Source organism: Lytechinus pictus, chromosome 7 (assembly GCF_037042905.1).
Source record: "Lytechinus pictus isolate F3 Inbred chromosome 7, Lp3.0, whole genome shotgun sequence".
Classification (NCBI taxonomy): Eukaryota; Metazoa; Echinodermata; class Echinoidea; order Temnopleuroida; family Toxopneustidae; genus Lytechinus; species Lytechinus pictus.
The window spans coordinates 15,825,865-15,844,839 of record NC_087251.1 but is presented as its reverse complement, the minus strand read 5'-3'; the positions used below and the strand labels follow the sequence as shown (position 1 = coordinate 15,844,839).

Below are 18,975 nucleotides of genomic sequence, written 5' to 3'. Positions count from 1 at the left end.
GTCTCTTGGTTTTTTACATCTCTCTATAAAGGTTCTGACCAAGCCTGATTGCTCATTGATAATAGTAATAATAATAATAGTTGCATTTATACAGTGCTTATTACACTTTGTTTCATAGCACTTTACATTGTGCTTATCATTACCCCGGTTTCTAATTAGAAACTACAACGAAGCTGGAACTACCCAGTGCTCAGCACCTAACAAACAATGAACTGGGCCAATCCTATACAGATTAGAACAATAAAATGTGGACCTACAGTTTGCTCTTAGACTTGGCTCTCTCTGCCTACATACTGTAACACACACCAAGTCCCTTTTGGACTTCCATGTGGAAAGGGATTATGAAAAATCTATAGAGTGCAAAATGAGACATCTAGTGGAAATTGAATTTTAACAACATATATCAAAATATATACAGCCAACAATTACATAGATCTCACTGCACACTGCTGCAGTGACAAAAATATTGTAAGATAAATTGATAATCAGGCTGCATTTAGTCTTTTAATTTGATGTATAGTGGCCAGAAACTTTAAAAAAAATAAAGACAAATTCTAACGTTGTATTCATTTGTCCAGCAGTTGGGTACCTACATGTATAGCTACAACAGGAAGTAGGAGACCTTGCCCATTGAATATTCAACCTTGATCCAAGTATGCTAAGCAGATGATTACTACCCCATGAAACATATTGGGGAGAATTTGCTGTAATTTTCAATGATATCATTTTTGTTTGTTTCCAATGCAGAGAAGAAAGAATGGAAACTCCCGGACAAAGTGGTATTCAAACTGCCAGATAAGCCACTTGTTGCTCTCTCTTATATGTATATCCTTCATCTCCAACTCTGTACGTCAAAACAAGAAATCCATCAGGAATCACCTGTTCAGGTAAGGTCATCACATGTCATTCAGAAACATATTTCAGCATTCAAACAAATTTATCATCTGGGCAATTCCAGCGTAACGGACATGACGTTCAGACAAATTTTTGTAATTCAAAGGTTTATACAGTAGAATTAGCAGTCTTTTGATAATTGCTACTGAGCTTATCAGACACATTTAAGTATCAGTTACATACACATGAAATTTCAAATCGTTTCGTTGAACAGTTGCGGAGAAATTGTACTCTTTGTCAGCGTAACGGACATGACACGAAATGGACGAAGCATTTTTACCTCCTATTGCTTATCAAAATTCCTGTGAATTCTTAGATTGCATGCACCTGACGCTGGTGTTAATTTAACCTTAAGATCATGCTCTATCCATAAAATGGTGTTTAACAAAAGTTTTACAGTGCATTCTGTATTCATAGCTCAAAATGTAGCGTAACGGACATGACACATGAAGCGTAACGGACATGACAGTTTCGTCCACTTTTTGTAAGCGAATATAATTATTTTATTACAAGATATGGTACAAGTCTAATTGGTTACTTGTTAAGGCTAGAGGATAGAGACACACATCATAACTGGTAATCTGTAATATCTCCTATTATTTTGCAATTTAAGAGGGGGGCTTTGCGTACAATATTTATAAAACAAAAAAATATTTGGAAAAATTTCTTTTACACCAGTTAACAACAGTTAATGATTATTTTCCAGTTACTACCATCCCCCACATCTAATTAAAAGAGAAAAAGTTGAAAGTAAAGATTATTTTTTATTCATGGCTTACTATTTGACAATATACACTAGCGTAACGGACATGACACCCTTCCGAAGTGAACTTCATCAGCACTTCTTAGTTGCAAAATGAAAGAAATATGAATAATGAATGTAATTATGTAACAGCAAAGTACCTTTACTAACATTCTTAAGAAAAAAATGTAGATATTATTGGCACTTTTGGCAGGTATTATTAATTTAATAGCTATAGCCCACATGATAATTTTATATAGAATACAATGCTTTAATAGTACCATAGGCACACTGAGAAGAGCAAATCAGATTTTTTGTGAGAAGAAAACAAAATGTACCAGACCTGATTAAATCCAAGATGAACATACACCTGTATTATAAAATGTATTTTATGATAAAGCATATATATGTACTAGTATTAATGTCAATTTCAAGATTAAAAAAATTATATTAAAAAGTATTTTAAATTTTAATAGCAGTACCTGGAAACCAGTCTTTCATTATCGATTATGTACGAGTTATAAGGTAATCGGAATGTTTGTAAATCGCTTCTGAGATTTTTTTCATTCAAAATAAAGATCCTTGGTATAATCATCCTTTCATCAAATCTTGGATGTACTAAATCTTACGATCTTGCTTGCTGACAAATGTGGCTGTATCTAATTTCATTGTATTGTCTGCGCTGCTTGTGTACAAACGAAGATACATCATTCAAATCATGATTATGGCTGACCAAAATACTATGATGACATAATTTATTGATCGCGCCACATTCCTTCCACAGCCTCTTTGCTTTGTGATATGAAGAAGTGCCACTGTAGATTCATGGATTCATAGAGCTACATCATGTAACACAGATATCTGAATATTTACAAACTTGTTTTAAATGTGAGCCAGTGCCATCACTGAAGAAGTTGAGGGTTGGTGAAAGTCAGATACTTTGAAGCAATGTCATCAAAGATCTCATGAATTCACAAGTTGGAGTTTTATCATGCTCCAAACTGTCAGTGCAAACACCTAAGATAATCAATTATTGTTCAAACACAAATGATGCAGATTGTGATCTGAGTATGTTGCCAGATTTAGCTGCATCTTATCCTAATATTATGTGGCATACCATTAATTCTCAGAAAAATATACCAGAACAAGAGCTGAACTTTCATCATTTACCAACTTCTAAAAATAGCTAGAATGACATGCAGATTCTAGGAGTTATTACATCCAGCTATCCTCAAGCAATTGAGACTGACCACAGTCTGTGACACTGAGCCTAATATTTTGTTTTTGTGAATGCTGCCTTTTGTCATATATTAGGTGTCATGTCCGTTACGCCATTTTTATGAAAATGAGAAGTGGTCAGGGAAAATGATTGCTACACATGGTAGGGGGTTTAATTCTAACATAGAATCTGAATCTGCAGTACCTTCAGACAAATTTCCTGTAAGCTGTGAAAACTTTAAGTGAAAAACGTAACAGACATGACACTGATAATGGTAAAGAAATCACATTAATCTGAAGATCGATTTCTCTAAAATTGATGAATGGCATGAAATATAACAATGATTTTCTGTTGATTTAAACATTAATCATCAATACAAAAGTTAAAAGAGACCTGTGGGACCTTATTTGCTTTTAGTAGAGACAGGAAAGATGAATTGTTTAAAAATAGCCACATTTTTTAGATTTTGCAATTTATTATTTTATTTTTTTGATGATGGAAAAAAACACAAAATTTTATCAATATTGTGATTTTTCTATTGGAAATTGAAACTTTATAGATTACTTTTTAAGAAAATTTGACTGCTTAAGTGAAATCTGAAACTTCATTTTTTCTCGAAAGTGAACATTTTCCATGGAATTGCCCATCTGTGTACTGCAATCTTTATTTACAGAGAAATGGTACATGACAGTAATTGTTGGTATCCACTTTTTCAAAGTACTAACACTTATAGTAATGAACTTAATTGATGAGAGGTATATGTATGGTTATGGATGCATATTTGAGGAGAAAACATTTTGTTTGAACTCTGAATTTAAAATGGCTGTCATGATTTTTAGTTATTGATTGGATTCTGTGTTATTCTACATGTAGGTATAATATGCCGCCTGTCATAAGAAAATTGGTTGATTATTTTGTTAATTACGACTAAGTTAAAACCAAGTGTGATCCTTTTCAAAATGAACATTCTGACTCTGTAGAACTTTGCATAATTTAGATTTTTGTACACTAAATACCAAACATAGTCAAAACATATCACTTGTACTGACTTATACTCCCACTAATCCCTCCAAGTCCTCAAAGAAGCTAAAATAAAATGTTTGCAATTTCCAAATAAAAAAAATGAAGATAGCAAGCACCCTTTGTAGCAATTTACATGTTGATATAGAACATAAGAATAAACAACACACATGTTACTATGTACAGTCAAGTGTGCTTACAAGGTGACGGATGCATTGCATCCAGCATCAACTAAAAGTCTTCTATCTTCATGTTGAATGTGATATGATTAGTTCGCTTATTCAATTGGTTCTGCAAAAGTGAAGAGTAAGACGGCCTCTATTGTCTATAATGGCAGTAACTTCACAATCTGAGTGTCTGCCTTTACTTCGTACTTGTTAGTGAGATCTTTCTCTGCAAACACTTAACCTTTATCATCATTATTATGCAAGTGTGTCACGTCATACTCCTTTGTTCTATCAGTGACATGGATATCACCTGTGCAACATACTTCAAGCCCTTTTTAAGGGGAGGTAATCCATATATTGAAGTAGGACAAGTTTATCAATGTGGATTGTGAACTGTTTTTTTTTTGTTTTTTTTTTTAGAATAGAAGCTCTGCTAATGAGGTGGATGATCTATATGCATGCTGATCATCAGTCGTTTTCAAGACTGTACTCTTGAGAATTGCCCCTTGTGTAGATGACAGTATGAATGACATGCTTGACACCATATGTGTATTGGGTAGTACAGTTACATTGTTCCATCTTGCATTGAAATCCTTCTTTCCATCGAACACCTCTCTACTGCCTCCGCTGCAAAGTTTAGAGCAACATTAAATCAAACCTACTGCTTTGGTTGCAGTCCAAACCTACCTTTGTTGCCTCCTATTCCATCTCCTGCCCAATTTTGCCTTGGCTGGTGGCCTAGTACTAGTAGCGTCAATGCCTTATAGCTCCTTAAAGTGAAGTTGGTTATGTTCTCAAACAAGTATCTCTGCATAAACTGGCTTGCAGCGCCATCCGAAAAGAATTTTGTTTTCGTGTCTTGATTGAAGTCCAAGATGAGATGGTGGAGGAATATGGCAATTGCATGTACAAGGTCATCACTGACAATGACGTAGGACTTTACTTTATCCTCATGATGTGCACATGCTGTGAACAAAGCGACTTGCTGATGAGCACAATGAGTGCTCTGAATCTCTGTATGATTGCAAAATTTTCAGCATAACTTACCTGGAACACCACATGTTCACCATTAGCTTGTGCTTTCTCATTTTCAAAATGGCACTCTGTTAATGTTAAATGAATGGTATAGGACGAATGCTGAGAGCTGTGTCATCAGCTGTAGGTCTCCTTGATTGATGGCTTCAACAGTGTTATCTGGTATCTTGTTGTGGCCATCTGTTGTATCTCTGTCTTTGTGGTTGCTACACATCAAATTTCTTGGCTAGGGTGTGGATCACTTCTTCTACATCTTCAAGGACTTACATGTAGACGTAGATTTTGAGAGGCACGGTGCACAGCTTTCCCAATAATTTGAGCTGATATTAGTGGAGGATTACATGTATGATCTTCAGATGTAGGAGTCTTTGATGTTTCCTCTGGTAGTCTCTTTCATTCTTCATGACAGCTTTCAGTGCCGTGTGAGAAAAGTTTGATCTCTTCACCAAATATTTTATGATAACACATTAGAACATTACTTCATGTCAACTTTTATCAAGTGAGGATTTTCCGGGTGTAAATAAATTTTTATTGACAAACAATAATGCTATTATTGTTATGTTGAATAATAAAAAAAGGAGAAGATATTCTTAAATATTTTGGTAAAGAAATTGGGGATTTTCCTTTACATATTAGGCTTGTGGGGAAAAAATTATGGTTATATGGCTAATAAGTGGAATGAGTAAGTTTCAGATTAAAGAGCATATTAAACTTTTTGATTTTGAAGTCATGGCAGCTACACCAATACTTCTGTAGATGCTGCAGTTTTGGTAAAGTGAACAATTTTTAATGTGAACCTTTGACTAACTGTGCATGCATTACTGTTTTGTGTTTCTTTTTTGTAAAATATCATACACGTTTGGAATGTGTTTGAATGGCGTGTCTAAGTCCTTATAAATACAAAGTTAACATTTATTTGAAACAATAAGTGTGATCATAGAGATATGTATATTCATTATTTTAACTTTTTTTTTCATTGTAGAAAACTATAGAAGAGCATGTACAATCAAACAAAAGGAAAACAGGGAGATCTCCATCTAAATCGAGTGAACAAAACAAAAGGTAAATGTACATGAAAATCTTATTTCTTTATCTTTGTTGATACAAGTAGCAATGCAAATGCCAATTTTTTCCAAATATGGTCAGTAATAAGTCTATTAAATGAGCTGGATTTCACTTCTCATTTAGACCAGTAGTACAATTTGCTTGTTCTTCCCCATCTTTGGTGTTACCGTATGATGTAGAAGAGAAAAGCATTAGGGGAACATTGTGTTAAAGGACTTGTCAGATGTTTTATCTGACAAGTGCTGTTTTATCCCACAGATACCATATAGTAACAATGCTCCTCAGCCAATCAAAATCAAGAAAAAGTCAGATCTGACAAAAATGTTGATGATACATTCTCTGGGAGTACAGCCAATATCCTTTATGATTTCCCCTTATTTTGAATGTAAGTCACCTAATACTGTGTGTGTAACTATTTATCTATTCCAATATGCTTGTTCTTTCACCCCTAAACACTAAAGAAGTTGATTTAATTCATAGATCGATTATTGGAAAGAAATAGTTTCTTCGGTAAGCTGGCCCAGCCAGAGTTCTGATGATGAATACCAATGATATATGTGACAGTTTCTACCATAGTTTTTAGTGTAACAGTAGCTCCAATATGTTGTATAATAGATAATATTAGATAATTATATAATAATAAAAAATATTAACTTGGTTAAACAAGGACTTGGTGAATGAAACTGTATGTGAATTATACCAAAAAAAATGGAAATGTTGATTTTTGTCTCACCTGCAAAGCAGAGTGAGACTATAGGCGCTGCTTTTCCGACGACGGCGGCGTCAACACCAAATCTTAACCGAAGGTTAAGTTTTTTAAATGACAGCATTACTTAGAAAGTGTATGGACCTAGTTCATGAAACTTGGCCATAAGGTTAATCAAGTATTACTGAAGATTCTGCTGGAGTTTCAAGTCACATGATCAAGGTCAAAGGTCATTTAGAGTCAATGAACTTTGGCCAAGTTGGGGGTATCTGTTGAATTACCATCATAACTTTAAATGTTTATGGATCTGATTCATGAAACTTGGACATGAGAGTAATCAAGTATCACTGAACATCCTAGGTGAGTTTCAGGTCACATGATCAAGGTCAAAGGTCATTTAAGGTCAATGAACTTTGGCCAAGTTGGAGGTATATGTTGAATTACCATCATAGCTTTGAAAGTTTGTTGATCTAGTTCATAAAACTTGGATATAATATGCTGTAACGCGCTTTGAGCCATTCAGGGAAAAGCGCTTTATAAAAATTGGCTATTATTATTATTATTATTATTATATAACAGTAATCAAGTATCACTGAACATCCTATGCGATTTTCAGGTCACATGACCAATGTCAAAGGTCAATGAACTTTTGGGGGTATCTGTTGAATTATCATCATAACTTTGATGATTTATTGGTCTAGTGCATAAATCTTGGTTATAAGAGTAATTAAAGTATCTCTGAACATCCTGTGCAAATTTCAGGTCACATGACCAATGTCAAAGGTCAATGAACTTTGGCCATATTGGGGGTATCTGTTGAATTACCATAATAACTTTGAAAGTTTATGGATCTGATCCATGAAACTTGGACATAAGAGTAATCAAGTATCACTTAACATCCTGTGCGAGTTTCAGGTCACATGACTAAGGTCAAAGGTCACTTAAGGTCAATGAACTTTGGCCATGTTGGGGGTATTTGTTGAATAACCATCATAACTCTGTAAGTGTATGGATCTAGTTCATAAAATTTGAACATAAGAGTAATCAAGTATCACTGAACATCCCATGCAAGTTTCAGGTCACATTACCAAAGTCAAAGGTCATTTTGGAGGTAATCATTAGACTGCTGTAATAACTTTCAAAGTTTATAGATATAGTTTATAAAATGTGGATATAGGGGTATTCAAGTATTACTGACAAGTCCTAGGTCGCATGATCAAGGTCAAATGTCATTTATTTTCAATGAACGTAGTATTGTATCATTATATGAATGTTTTTTTTTGTGAATAATTATTTTATAGTAGTTTTGCTATATTGAATCGCGCGATGCAGGTGAGACTGCCAGAGGCGCTCCACTTGTTAGTATTTTGCCTTCAAAATGTTTCTTTTAATTATTACATCATTTGTAATGCTGTCCCATCTTCTGCTACCAAAGTTAAATGAAAAATTTAGACCACAGTTTTATAAACCTAAGTTCTGAATATGAGCCTCTGGAGGTAAAGTACTCGAAATCAAGCTTTCTGCTTTTGCTTGAACACCATGTCTACAAATTTCACTTTCATTTTAATTCACTTAATGTGTTTCAGTTTACAAAGAATGATGTTTTACATGGGGAAAGAGATAAAAACATTCATGACAGATAATCTACTTTTTTTCTTTCTTTTATTTATGTATGTGATGGGTCTCTAGACCACAGAGAAGACCAATCCCAGCGAAAACCACATTGAGCTCCTCTCTTCCTCGACGCTCCAATCGCCGTTTGGCGCCATCACGTGGGTTTGCTTCAAGCGCCAACCAGTCTGGCCGTGTCCTCAGGAAGCGGGCCCTCAGGTTTACGTCCGACAAAAACTCCACAAGCAACAACAGCAATGAGGAGCCGAGAAGAGGTAGCAACACTTTTCCACCTGTTGATGTAGGCTTAGATGGAACAGGGATGGGAGATGATTTTGATGGACAGACATTTAGAAGGAAGAATAGGGAAAGGATAGAAATAGAGAGACAGAAGAGGGAACGTTCACCTGAGTTAGAATCAGGATTTAGTAATCTGGTGCAAAGGAAGGCCTTGGTAAGGTTGTGTTGTCCAAAGTTCCAGAAAAAAAATGTTTATAGTTTGATTTGAAATTTATTTTAATTGGTCGATGTGCCTTATAGTTTTATTTCAAGTTTGGTTTAATTTCATTTTCATTTCCACTAATGAAAGTTTATATTTAATTTGAATGATAAAAAATACTCAAAAGGAAAAAGGATTGACATGATGTTTGTTGTGACGTGTTGGCAAAAGTTCTAGATAATATTTCTTTGGATGATAAAGATAATAAACAGGATGGCAGTGACTTTAATCTGGGAACAATCGTTCAGAGACCCCCAAAAAATATGTTTGCCTTAAAGGAAGCACATGATTTTATACAAGCTTTTTTTTTTGAAAAATTGTTTTTACTAAGGCAATTATTTGACTTGAAGAAGGTTTACTTATTTTTATGTGTTATGCTCTACATAAGAACTGACTATTATTATTATTATTATTATTAATTATTATCAACTGTTTATTTATGATTTTTCTTTTGTTATTCGTATGAGAAATTCCCATGCATTACTCTGGTTAATTTGTACTTTATGTGTCAAGGTATAAGTAATGTCATGGAGCTGGATGGTGTTTGGGAAAAGGAACATGATAATTAAGTCTAAACACAGTCTAATACGGGAAGAAAGGGGTGAGAATCTTTTTCAAACTCTGCATTAGACTCACCATATTATGTAAGACAAGTTTGTGCCAGTCTGTTTCTAGAACTTAGATAAAATTTGTTTTTTTTTTCCTTTTGAAATTATGAATTGTTAAGGGTTGGCAATAGTTTTTGTTCAGTGGGGATAGGATTTCATACATTCTTAAAATCATTTTACTCTTTTGGATATTGATAACAAGCAAATTGGCATTTCAGAATGTGTTTTATATAATGTGTTTGTTAACATACATTTTTATTGGTTCTTTACCTTTTATCTTGGGCCATTGGCTTCATTTTTTTTTTTTTTTTTGCATATTCAATTATGGTTTCTTTAATCATTTAATGGCACCTTATAATGAAATCTTGTTGAAATCAGTGTTGATGATAGAGAGAAGGATGAGCAAGTGTTCTTTTTCATAACATGTTTATTTGAAATTGTGCGTTCTTTTAACTTTGTTTCATCGTTGTTATTTATATTGTTGTTGTTTTGCCTTTTTTGTGTTACACGTATTACTTTTCTTGTAATTATGATATTTGTCAAATACAGATGATAAATGTGAAACTGGTGGGTGTTTCATAAAGCTGTTCAGTGTTTCATAAAGCTGTTCGTAAGTTAAGAGCAACTTTAAGAACGACTGGTGATTGTTTCTTTTGGTAAATGGTATATTCATTGGCGATGGTTTAGCGCGTAAAAAAGGTTCACCAGTCGCTCTTAACTTACGAACAGCTTTTAAGAAACGGCCTCCAGCATTGGCAGTACATACTAGTAATAGATAATATTTGTAAATGTGGCAATAAGGCTTCTTACCTCACATATAGTGCTTAGAATCAGAGAGTAATTGGATTTCTTAGGAACAGGATTAGGTTATAAAACTTCTTCAGTATTTAAGCAATATGTGTTTTATGATTTAAAATGGATAATTCACTTATCAATACTCAATAAGTTCTTTAAAATCCAGCACTAGATAAATCATTTGATCCATCCATTCTTTCTTTTTTTTTCTTTTCAATATGATCTGAAAGGATCAAGAAAGATTTCCAAGTTTAAACGAATCGTGGGATAAGGACCATGTTGAGTGCAATGGAGACAAGCCACCAAAACATGTCCTGCCATCAGGTGAGTACTTCATTTGTTTGTTTGCATTTGTCTAGTTACATAATTGCTAAGGCATTTAGATAAGTGTTGCTATCCTTCAACATATTTTTGAAAATTAATTATTTTTCAGATAGCCATGATGACAATTAAAAAGAAGGAAAAACAATTTTTCATGCAGGTATAAGGGTAAATGTGATGATTATTGCTTTCATTTTGTGGTGACTTTGGAACTTATGGTACAAAACATTTATAAAAAAAACTTTTTATCATAAGAATTACACCATCAATGTCCTGATCTTTGATGAAATTACATTTATATAGAGAAACATGATTTTTTTATTCTTTTTTTTGCTGGAGAAAATATTAAATGATTCCAAAGGTCACACGTCATTTGGAGGATTTTTTTAAATATGACAACATGTATGTCAATTTCTATACCTCCTCAACTATTACTTCTGTCTCTTGCTCTTTGAACTTTAGATGGAGGGGTTGCTAGAGTTGGTGTCCCAGGACATCCAGGTCGAGAGCGAGTGGAGCAACATGTCCTCCAGGAGCAGCTAAGGCTCCAGGAAATGGCCAGTCCAGGGAAGGATACCACAGCAGAGGAGCAGGGGCAGACTGACAAAGGGATAGTCCATCATATGTTTGAGTAAGTCAATAGAACCTTACAGTAGTACAGGGTTCCCAGCCCATCAGGGAAAATTATTTTACTTTTTTCCAGTTAGGGAATAATCAGGGAATTTGATAAAAAATACCTAAAATTAGGGGGAAATGCCTCAAATGAGGGAAAAATCAGGGAATTTGATCAGCCTTAAAGTCGAAAGCACGGTTATCAATCCGAATCTTGTTATATTTTGTTGCATACCAACCTCTTTCTGTATAAGGTGAGGAAAGGATGGCTGTATGGGGAGAAGGGAGGCCATTACATGCCTGTGTAATAGTACTAACTTAGTTTTGCATTATTGTTTTTATACTGAAAATACATGTAATTCACTGCGACAACTTAGAAAACATGCAAAACTGGGAATGGGTTTAAATAATTATCAGGGAATTTGTAAACTTCATCAGGGATTTTGTTTTCTCGAAAAGCTGGGAAATCCATGTCTGGATACCAATAAAAGTCTGGTTGACAGACTATAAAAAGGTGGATGTCAGTGAAGTCTGACAAGCAGACGCTAAAACATGTATAAAAACTTAATTTGAAATAGAATCTTGATCAGTGATCAATCTCCAGGCATCTTCTAAAACAAGCCTAGGAGCAACTTTACCAGAATAGTGGATACAAATGTATGCCAATGAGAGTCATCTAAACTTGTCAATTTCAATTGGTGTCTTGTTCTGTGGGGGTCATTTTTATCCTCTACCATGCTGTATTAGGTGCCATGTCATAGCTGGCCTCATATTGATCATGAAATCATGCGACAATCGTAGTTTTGAGATGAGGGCCAATTTTGTGTTGCTAATTACTGCTTTAGCCAAGTTCGGCAGAGAACTACTGATCACCTTTTCTGTTAGTCTGTTGGTCTGTTACAAAAAAATGTTAACGTTTGTGTTCAACTTGCTCTCATTTCTTTATTTGTGCACCAGGTATGTTCATACTTAGTATGTATGATCCTTGAGTAATACCACATGTGGGTCCATGAAGTTGATAGGGTCAAAAGGTCAAATGACAGGTCATGTCCATCCCTTTTTTTAAAGTTTTTGTCCAACTTGCTCTCATTTCTTTATTTCTGCATCAATTTTGATCACACTTGATTCAAATGATCCTTGGGTAATACCACATGTGTGATATTGAGGATGATGGGGTCAAAGGTCATCCAGGGACCCCTTCACCTCTAGACCATGGAAAGCGTCTAGTGGTTTCATAAACTTTAACCAATAAATCACAAATCTTCAACCAATTCTGTTGATTGATTGCATATTTCAAGTGACAGGTTGCAAGCGTTAGACCAAGTATGTAGCTCTGAGTAGTTGGACTGTTTTTTTTTTTGTTTTTTTAAGACTTGGGGGCCGAATTGGTATCTGTTGATAAGATCGTGACTTAGTTTTTCCTTTGTACTTGCTCACCAAGGCTCTCTTTACAACATTGACCATAATGAATTTAGGTTTTACGTTTACTTTTCTAATTAAAACATTATGGATGCATACTTACCATCTACTGGTTGTATCAAATGCCAAGTTAAGTATGGTTTTACTGCTTGAATAAAGCTATGATGCTGAAGTTTCATCAAATTCAAATAAAGGTTTTGCAATAACAATTTTAGCTTAGCTTCACAGAACACTGGTAAACATTACATGGCAGTGTGTAAATAAGGGAGTGCTTTATCATGAAAAATCATTATTAATAGCAATTTTTTTTTTTCTGCCTTTTTACAACAATATCAAACATGGTTTGGACTTCTCATAGAACATGTAGAATAATCATAATAACTTATATGATTTTAAGAAGAACATTGTCAAATCTATTTTTTTTTAAGTATACATAGGTGTGAAAATTAAATAGGCACAATTTTAATAAGTCAAGATCATAATTTCTCTTCTTTTTTCTTCCTGTGCAGTGCTGTTGTGACACCAGTAAAAAAATTCTTCTTCCGAGACTAAACCAAGATCAAGATCCTGTACTTAAATTGGAACTTGTGCCTCCCCCTTACATTTGGCTTCATGCCCCAGAATCTGTCTAGAAATATTTTCATTTACCATCCAAGGCAGAGCACTATAGGATTGTATGCTGCAACATTCTTATTCAGAAAGAAGCAGAAAGTTGATAAGTTCAAGTTAATCATAGGCCTTTTTCTTTTACAGTATACTGAACTATAGACAAAACTTTAAGATTTTTGTAAGGCCATCAAAGAAAAAATTCTGCTAAAATACAAAACAGATGTTGTTTATGATTTCTAACTTCCTACTCTTCTGTCATGAAAGATGCTGTGATTGATCCATTTATGGAAAGTATGTTGAATAGATCTTTTTTTTTCATTAACATTGCTGTAATTGGCAAAAATTAGGTAAGCATATCAGAACACGTACAGTATCTCTGAACAAGGCATAAAATATTTCTCTAACTTTGTGGGCTGAAGATGTACCAGAAATACATACGTTATGGGCATTTGCCCTTTTGAGTTAGCCTTTCTTGCATGACCATTTGAAATACTTAGTTTATCTTACTTTAATTTGTAATCATCATGTACTCTTATTTATGTGATGTGTAAATTAGTGACACATACAATATATACCAACATAGAGCATATTATTTATGGTAAGTTATGCAGATTGGCTGAAATAATATACGTTTTGTATTGCCTTTGGTGTTTGTTTTGACTTCATTGATGTAATTCAGATCTATTTGTTTACTTGAATTATTTAAAACTGCACAGCGATTTTCAAGGTTACATGTTATAAGAGAATTTACAAGAGAGTAAATATAATTATTTTGTCATCTAAGATGAAGAGTAGGTCAAGGTGACCTTATGTACAAAACTACATGCCATTCATGAGGGTCAGGAGTATGATGACTTATATTTGTTGATCTCTCAAATTTAAATCTGTCCTTTCGTCAGTCTGTCCATTTGATTTTCATTCTTGTAATTTAATAATGGTTTTAACTTTGAAGAATCAAACTAATTCATGATAGGAGATCACAGCATCAGCAGTCAATCAGGTCATTACAAGTATGGTGTTGAAAGTCATTCACCCGCCTTTAACAATATACTTGAAATCAGGTTGGTGTTGGGATAAACCTCCTATAGTGCAATGTACTTTCTGCTATTTGTAATGAAGTTTGAGTAGGTGTTGTGACAAGATCGACTCTTATTTTGATCTGTCCTCACATCAGTCCATCCTATTATTCTTGTAAATGAAATTTAAGAACCATTCAAAGGACAAAAGTCATTCAGAGCTCAAAGCTCGAGTTTCAGGGCTTGTCAGGGGTCACTTGATCAAAGCTCACTGAGGTTATTCAGTGATATCCATGTCTGATGTTACAGAGATGGTGCTGGTATTAGTTAACCAGCCACAACACTGGACTTGACCTCTACATATTTCTGGCAGTCTGCATTGAAACCTTATATTGGTGATGGAGAACACCTACACCAACCATAACACTGTACTTGAAATCAGGCTGATGTTAGGATTGACCAACGATCATTGTACAAAGCCCATAGGAATCTTGAAATACTGCCTCGTCAGGAATAATGACACAACAACAGTTGAGAGGAGAGAAATTGTTCAGAAAAAACATGTTTAAAATAGATTTTATGTCATCATTGTTCATCATATTCATATGGCATCATATGTCTGTGCAGCTTTTGTTTATGAGCCTATGACGGTCAATCATTTGATTTTAGAGCTCTCTTTGAATCAAATTTTAACCCTGGGGGAGTAAATAATCATGTTTTCAGAGCTGACACAATAGTGTAAAAAAACAGATGTCTTGTTTGATGAAGCTATAAACCATGTATACCCAATTCATGTGTACGTAATTCTTCTTGTCACCATCGTCATCTCCTCTTCCTCCTACTTTACATTATAACTAATCTTTAGTTGTCTTTGTATGATAAGTTTTTTAATCAAACATTCTAGATGAATGGTTAAACCATGTACAGTATATGCTTATTCAAATTTCAAGATATGTAGTGACAAAAATCCATTTTCTTGCCTTTTTATCAATTTCATCTCTATGTGTATATTTTGCAGATTGAAAATTGAAAGTGAGAGATTTATACATTTCTTTGTTTTTTGTTATACATTAAAGCATGATTTGCTTTATAATTGATGATAATTGTGTACAACTACTCATTCATTGTATATAAGCATGTGTACAGATTTAGAAGGTGTGTTCCCCTTTTCACAGGGTGGTGTTATTATTCATGCAAGACTGGTGATCCTTTCTTGGCGTTTAATCAGATTCTCAACCATGTTGATTGTGATCAGCTACAGTTGAAAGACAATCTTAATAGAATAAAATTCTCATGTTTAACAAGCATTTGAATGGAAACTTAAATACTTCAAGTTTGATTATTGAAATTGACTATTGCTGAAACATGTAAAATTTGATGCATCTCATCCAGCATCAGAAAGGTTCACCAATCTTGATTAAATGACTTAGCTTTATGATACAGCCCCCTGGAATGTACAGTAATTGGCATATGACATGAAGTTGATGGGGCATGTGCCTCAAACCTCTAGGTTTGTCATCTAGGTTTGACGATAACACCGTTCTCATTATACATTCTAAAACTAGTTAACTGGAAACCGGTTCAGGAAACTATTTTGGAAGATCGCTTTGCTAGCGTTCCCATTTGATTTCCCGAAAGTGGTTTTTTAAACCACTTCACGTGAAGCGGTCTTGTTGCTATGGGAACACTCAGTGGGGCGACATGTTTCTCATGAAATTTGAAATTGCAGCATAAGCATTCCATAGACAGTGTGTGGAGTAGCGCGCTCGAAATATGCGAAGATCGCTTCCCGAAGAATGGTTGTGTCCTCATTTACGCTAAAACCAGTTTGAGGCAAAGTGAGTTTCAAAACTACATCACGAGGTGGTTTTCTGAACCGGTTTTGAAGATCATTTCTAATACCGCGTTGACTGTTCTCATTACACGTTAAACCAGTTCCACTAAACTAGTTTCCAGTAAACTAGTTTTAGGAGGGAAGTGAAAACGGTGTCTAAGTCTCTCACTCATGGTCAACTATGCATAATGACACGTACATGACACATCTTATAGTAGATGGGGATAGGGTGGGAGCTAAACATACTATATTTCTTATACTGTATTGTATGGTGGCCCTGAAGGGACATCGCAAATAGACCAAATCGCGAATATTCACGACGAAATTCACGACGTCGCCAATTTGAAAATTCACAACGTCGCCAATTTGAATATTGACGACGAAATTCACGACATCGTGAATTTCGTCGCCAATTTCGTTGTTAATTTGTTTTGCTCGCCTGGGCGGTATGCGGGTTGAAACCAATTCGTCTGCTGCTAATTCCTCCACTCACAACAGGGTCTACATTCATTTAGTCTAATGCAATTCTGTCCATATGCCATTTGAGCTTATTGAACTAAGTGTTAATTGGGCGAAATTAAGGAAAATAAAATTGATATTAGACCAACTAGTTATGAGACGAAATGGTCATAGACGAACTGGTGATTAGACGAAGTGATGACTGGACCAAATGGTTATTGGACCATATGGTTGTTAGGCGAAAAGTTTATGGACAGAATTGCATTAGACTAAATGAATGGAGACCCTTTTGTGAGTGGAGGAATTAGCAGCAGACGAATTGGTTTCAACCCGCATACCGCCCATGCAAGCAAAACAAAGTCACGACGTCGTGAATTTCGTCGTGAATAATTCGCGACGAAATTCACGATGTGAATTTCGTCGTCAATTTTGTCGTCAATATTCAAATTGGCGACGTCGTGAATAATTCGCGACGAAATTCACGATGTCGTAAATTTCGTCGCCAATTTCGTCGTGAATATTCAAATTGACGACAAAATTCACGACGAAAATTGGCGAACGTCGTGAATATTCGCGATTTGGTCTATTTGCGATGTCCCTTCAGGGCCACCATAGTATTGTGGATTTGAAAGAAGAGAGATGCAGAGTAACCAAGATATCCATACATTGGATAACAAATTATGCATGCATACCTCCACATTTTTTTATTACCTGTTGAAAAGGGAAGGGATTTAATTTAAAAATGCAGTTCTTGTTTTAGCAGGTTTGTATAATTGTGAAGATTATAGATTTTATTTCTTCATTTTTTTGGGGGGTGGGGTGTTGAAAGAAAATCTCTCCTGCCATCTATTTCAACTTTTGAAGGGATTACTCTTGCACCTCCAACCTTAACAAAGGGTATTGGTCCTCTTAATTCAGTCATTGATTGATTCTTTATGAAAATTTGTTGTTGTTTTTTAATATCTAGTGCCTATTTTTATATTTCTAGTATTTTTCATCAAAACGGGCCGTTTCAGCACTAATTTACATCTTTTTTTAGTGATTTGATATGAGAGAACTATAAACAAAAATTATATCCTGCAATTTTTCCACATTTATTCATTTATGAGAATACAGGGGTTTGCAGATGTTTTATTTTGATTGGACACAATAAATTTTCACCTAACATATATCACAAAATTTATCTAATCAACGACATTTCCAATTACGTTGTCTGCATCATTGTTTTAGTGCATAATGGGTGATTTCAAGTACGATGTTGAAATCTTATGTTGGTATTGTTACAACACCGTACTTGATATGATGCTGATGTTGGGATTGACCTAATGACATATTTCTGGCAGTTCGTGTTGAGCGCCGGTGTTAAAGGTCAAGTCCACCTCAGAAAAACATTGATTTGAATCAATAGAGAAAAAATCAGACAATCATAATGCTGAAAATTTCATCAAAATCGGATGTAAAATAAGAAAGTTAAGACATCTTAAAGTTTTGCTTATTGTTCACAAAATAGTTATATGCACAATTTAGTCACATGCAAATGAGAGAATCAATGATGTCCCTCACAATTTCTTTTGATTTTATTGTTTTAATTATACAATAATTCAATTTTTACAGATTTGACAATAAGGACCAACTTGACCGAACCACAAAATGTTAAACAATGGTAATTCCACATGTTCAGGGAGAATTTAAACTTTGTTTCACTGGACAATGAGGAGAAAATTAGAATATTTCATCTAATAAAATACAAAAGAAATAGTGAGTGATGTCATCAGTTCCCTCATTCGCATACCGACTGGGATGTGCATATAACTATTTTTTTAAATTAAGCAAAACTTAAAAATGTGATAACTTTCTTATTTCATCCGATCCGAATCAAAACCTTTTTATAGACTGTATGACAAGTTGGCAATATCATTAACAGGAAAGGAGACGGCATCCTTGAAAGTAAATAGTTTTTAATTATTATGAGAGGAGTACAAAAACCAGAAATTGAGTTTCAAGATCATTTTCTTTAACATGTACAACATTGGCGTACATGATCAGGCTGACATTGCTTCTTAATTTAGAATTTGTTATGCCACATCATGAGTTTTTTTTAAATCTTGTAATGAAAATTGCAAACACTACACTGATATCACTATTCAATTACAGTTACACAAATGAAACTGATTCCAAGCTGATCAATGGTACACAACTCAAAATAACACAATAGCTTTGTCTCCGTTCTGGTTTTAGATTTGTCAGAGTGACTGCCACCTTGGTAAGTTCCTGTGACGGCCACATCTGTTTATCTTGAATATTATTTGTCTGTATAATCTTATCTTTTGATAACTGTGTTTTT

The 18,975-nt window shown here is 34.4% G+C and overlaps 1 protein-coding gene across 2 annotated transcripts in view; it reads left to right on the top strand.

The window, feature by feature from the left end:
* Positions 1–15,435, top strand: part of LOC129264884 (uncharacterized) — a 33,362-nt gene extending 17,927 nt beyond the window's left edge. For both annotated transcript variants that reach the window (XM_064102048.1, XM_064102046.1), the window contains exons 5-10: positions 748–887; positions 6,060–6,139; positions 8,538–8,913; positions 10,592–10,685; positions 11,145–11,313; positions 13,223–15,435. In XM_064102048.1, the coding sequence (XP_063958118.1) occupies positions 748–887; positions 6,060–6,139; positions 8,538–8,913; positions 10,592–10,685; positions 11,145–11,313; positions 13,223–13,265 (902 nt within the window). In that variant the 3' untranslated portion in view covers positions 13,266–15,435. The remainder of the gene's footprint in view (positions 1–747; positions 888–6,059; positions 6,140–8,537; positions 8,914–10,591; positions 10,686–11,144; positions 11,314–13,222) is intronic.
* Positions 15,436–18,975: the final 3,540 nt, after the last annotated feature.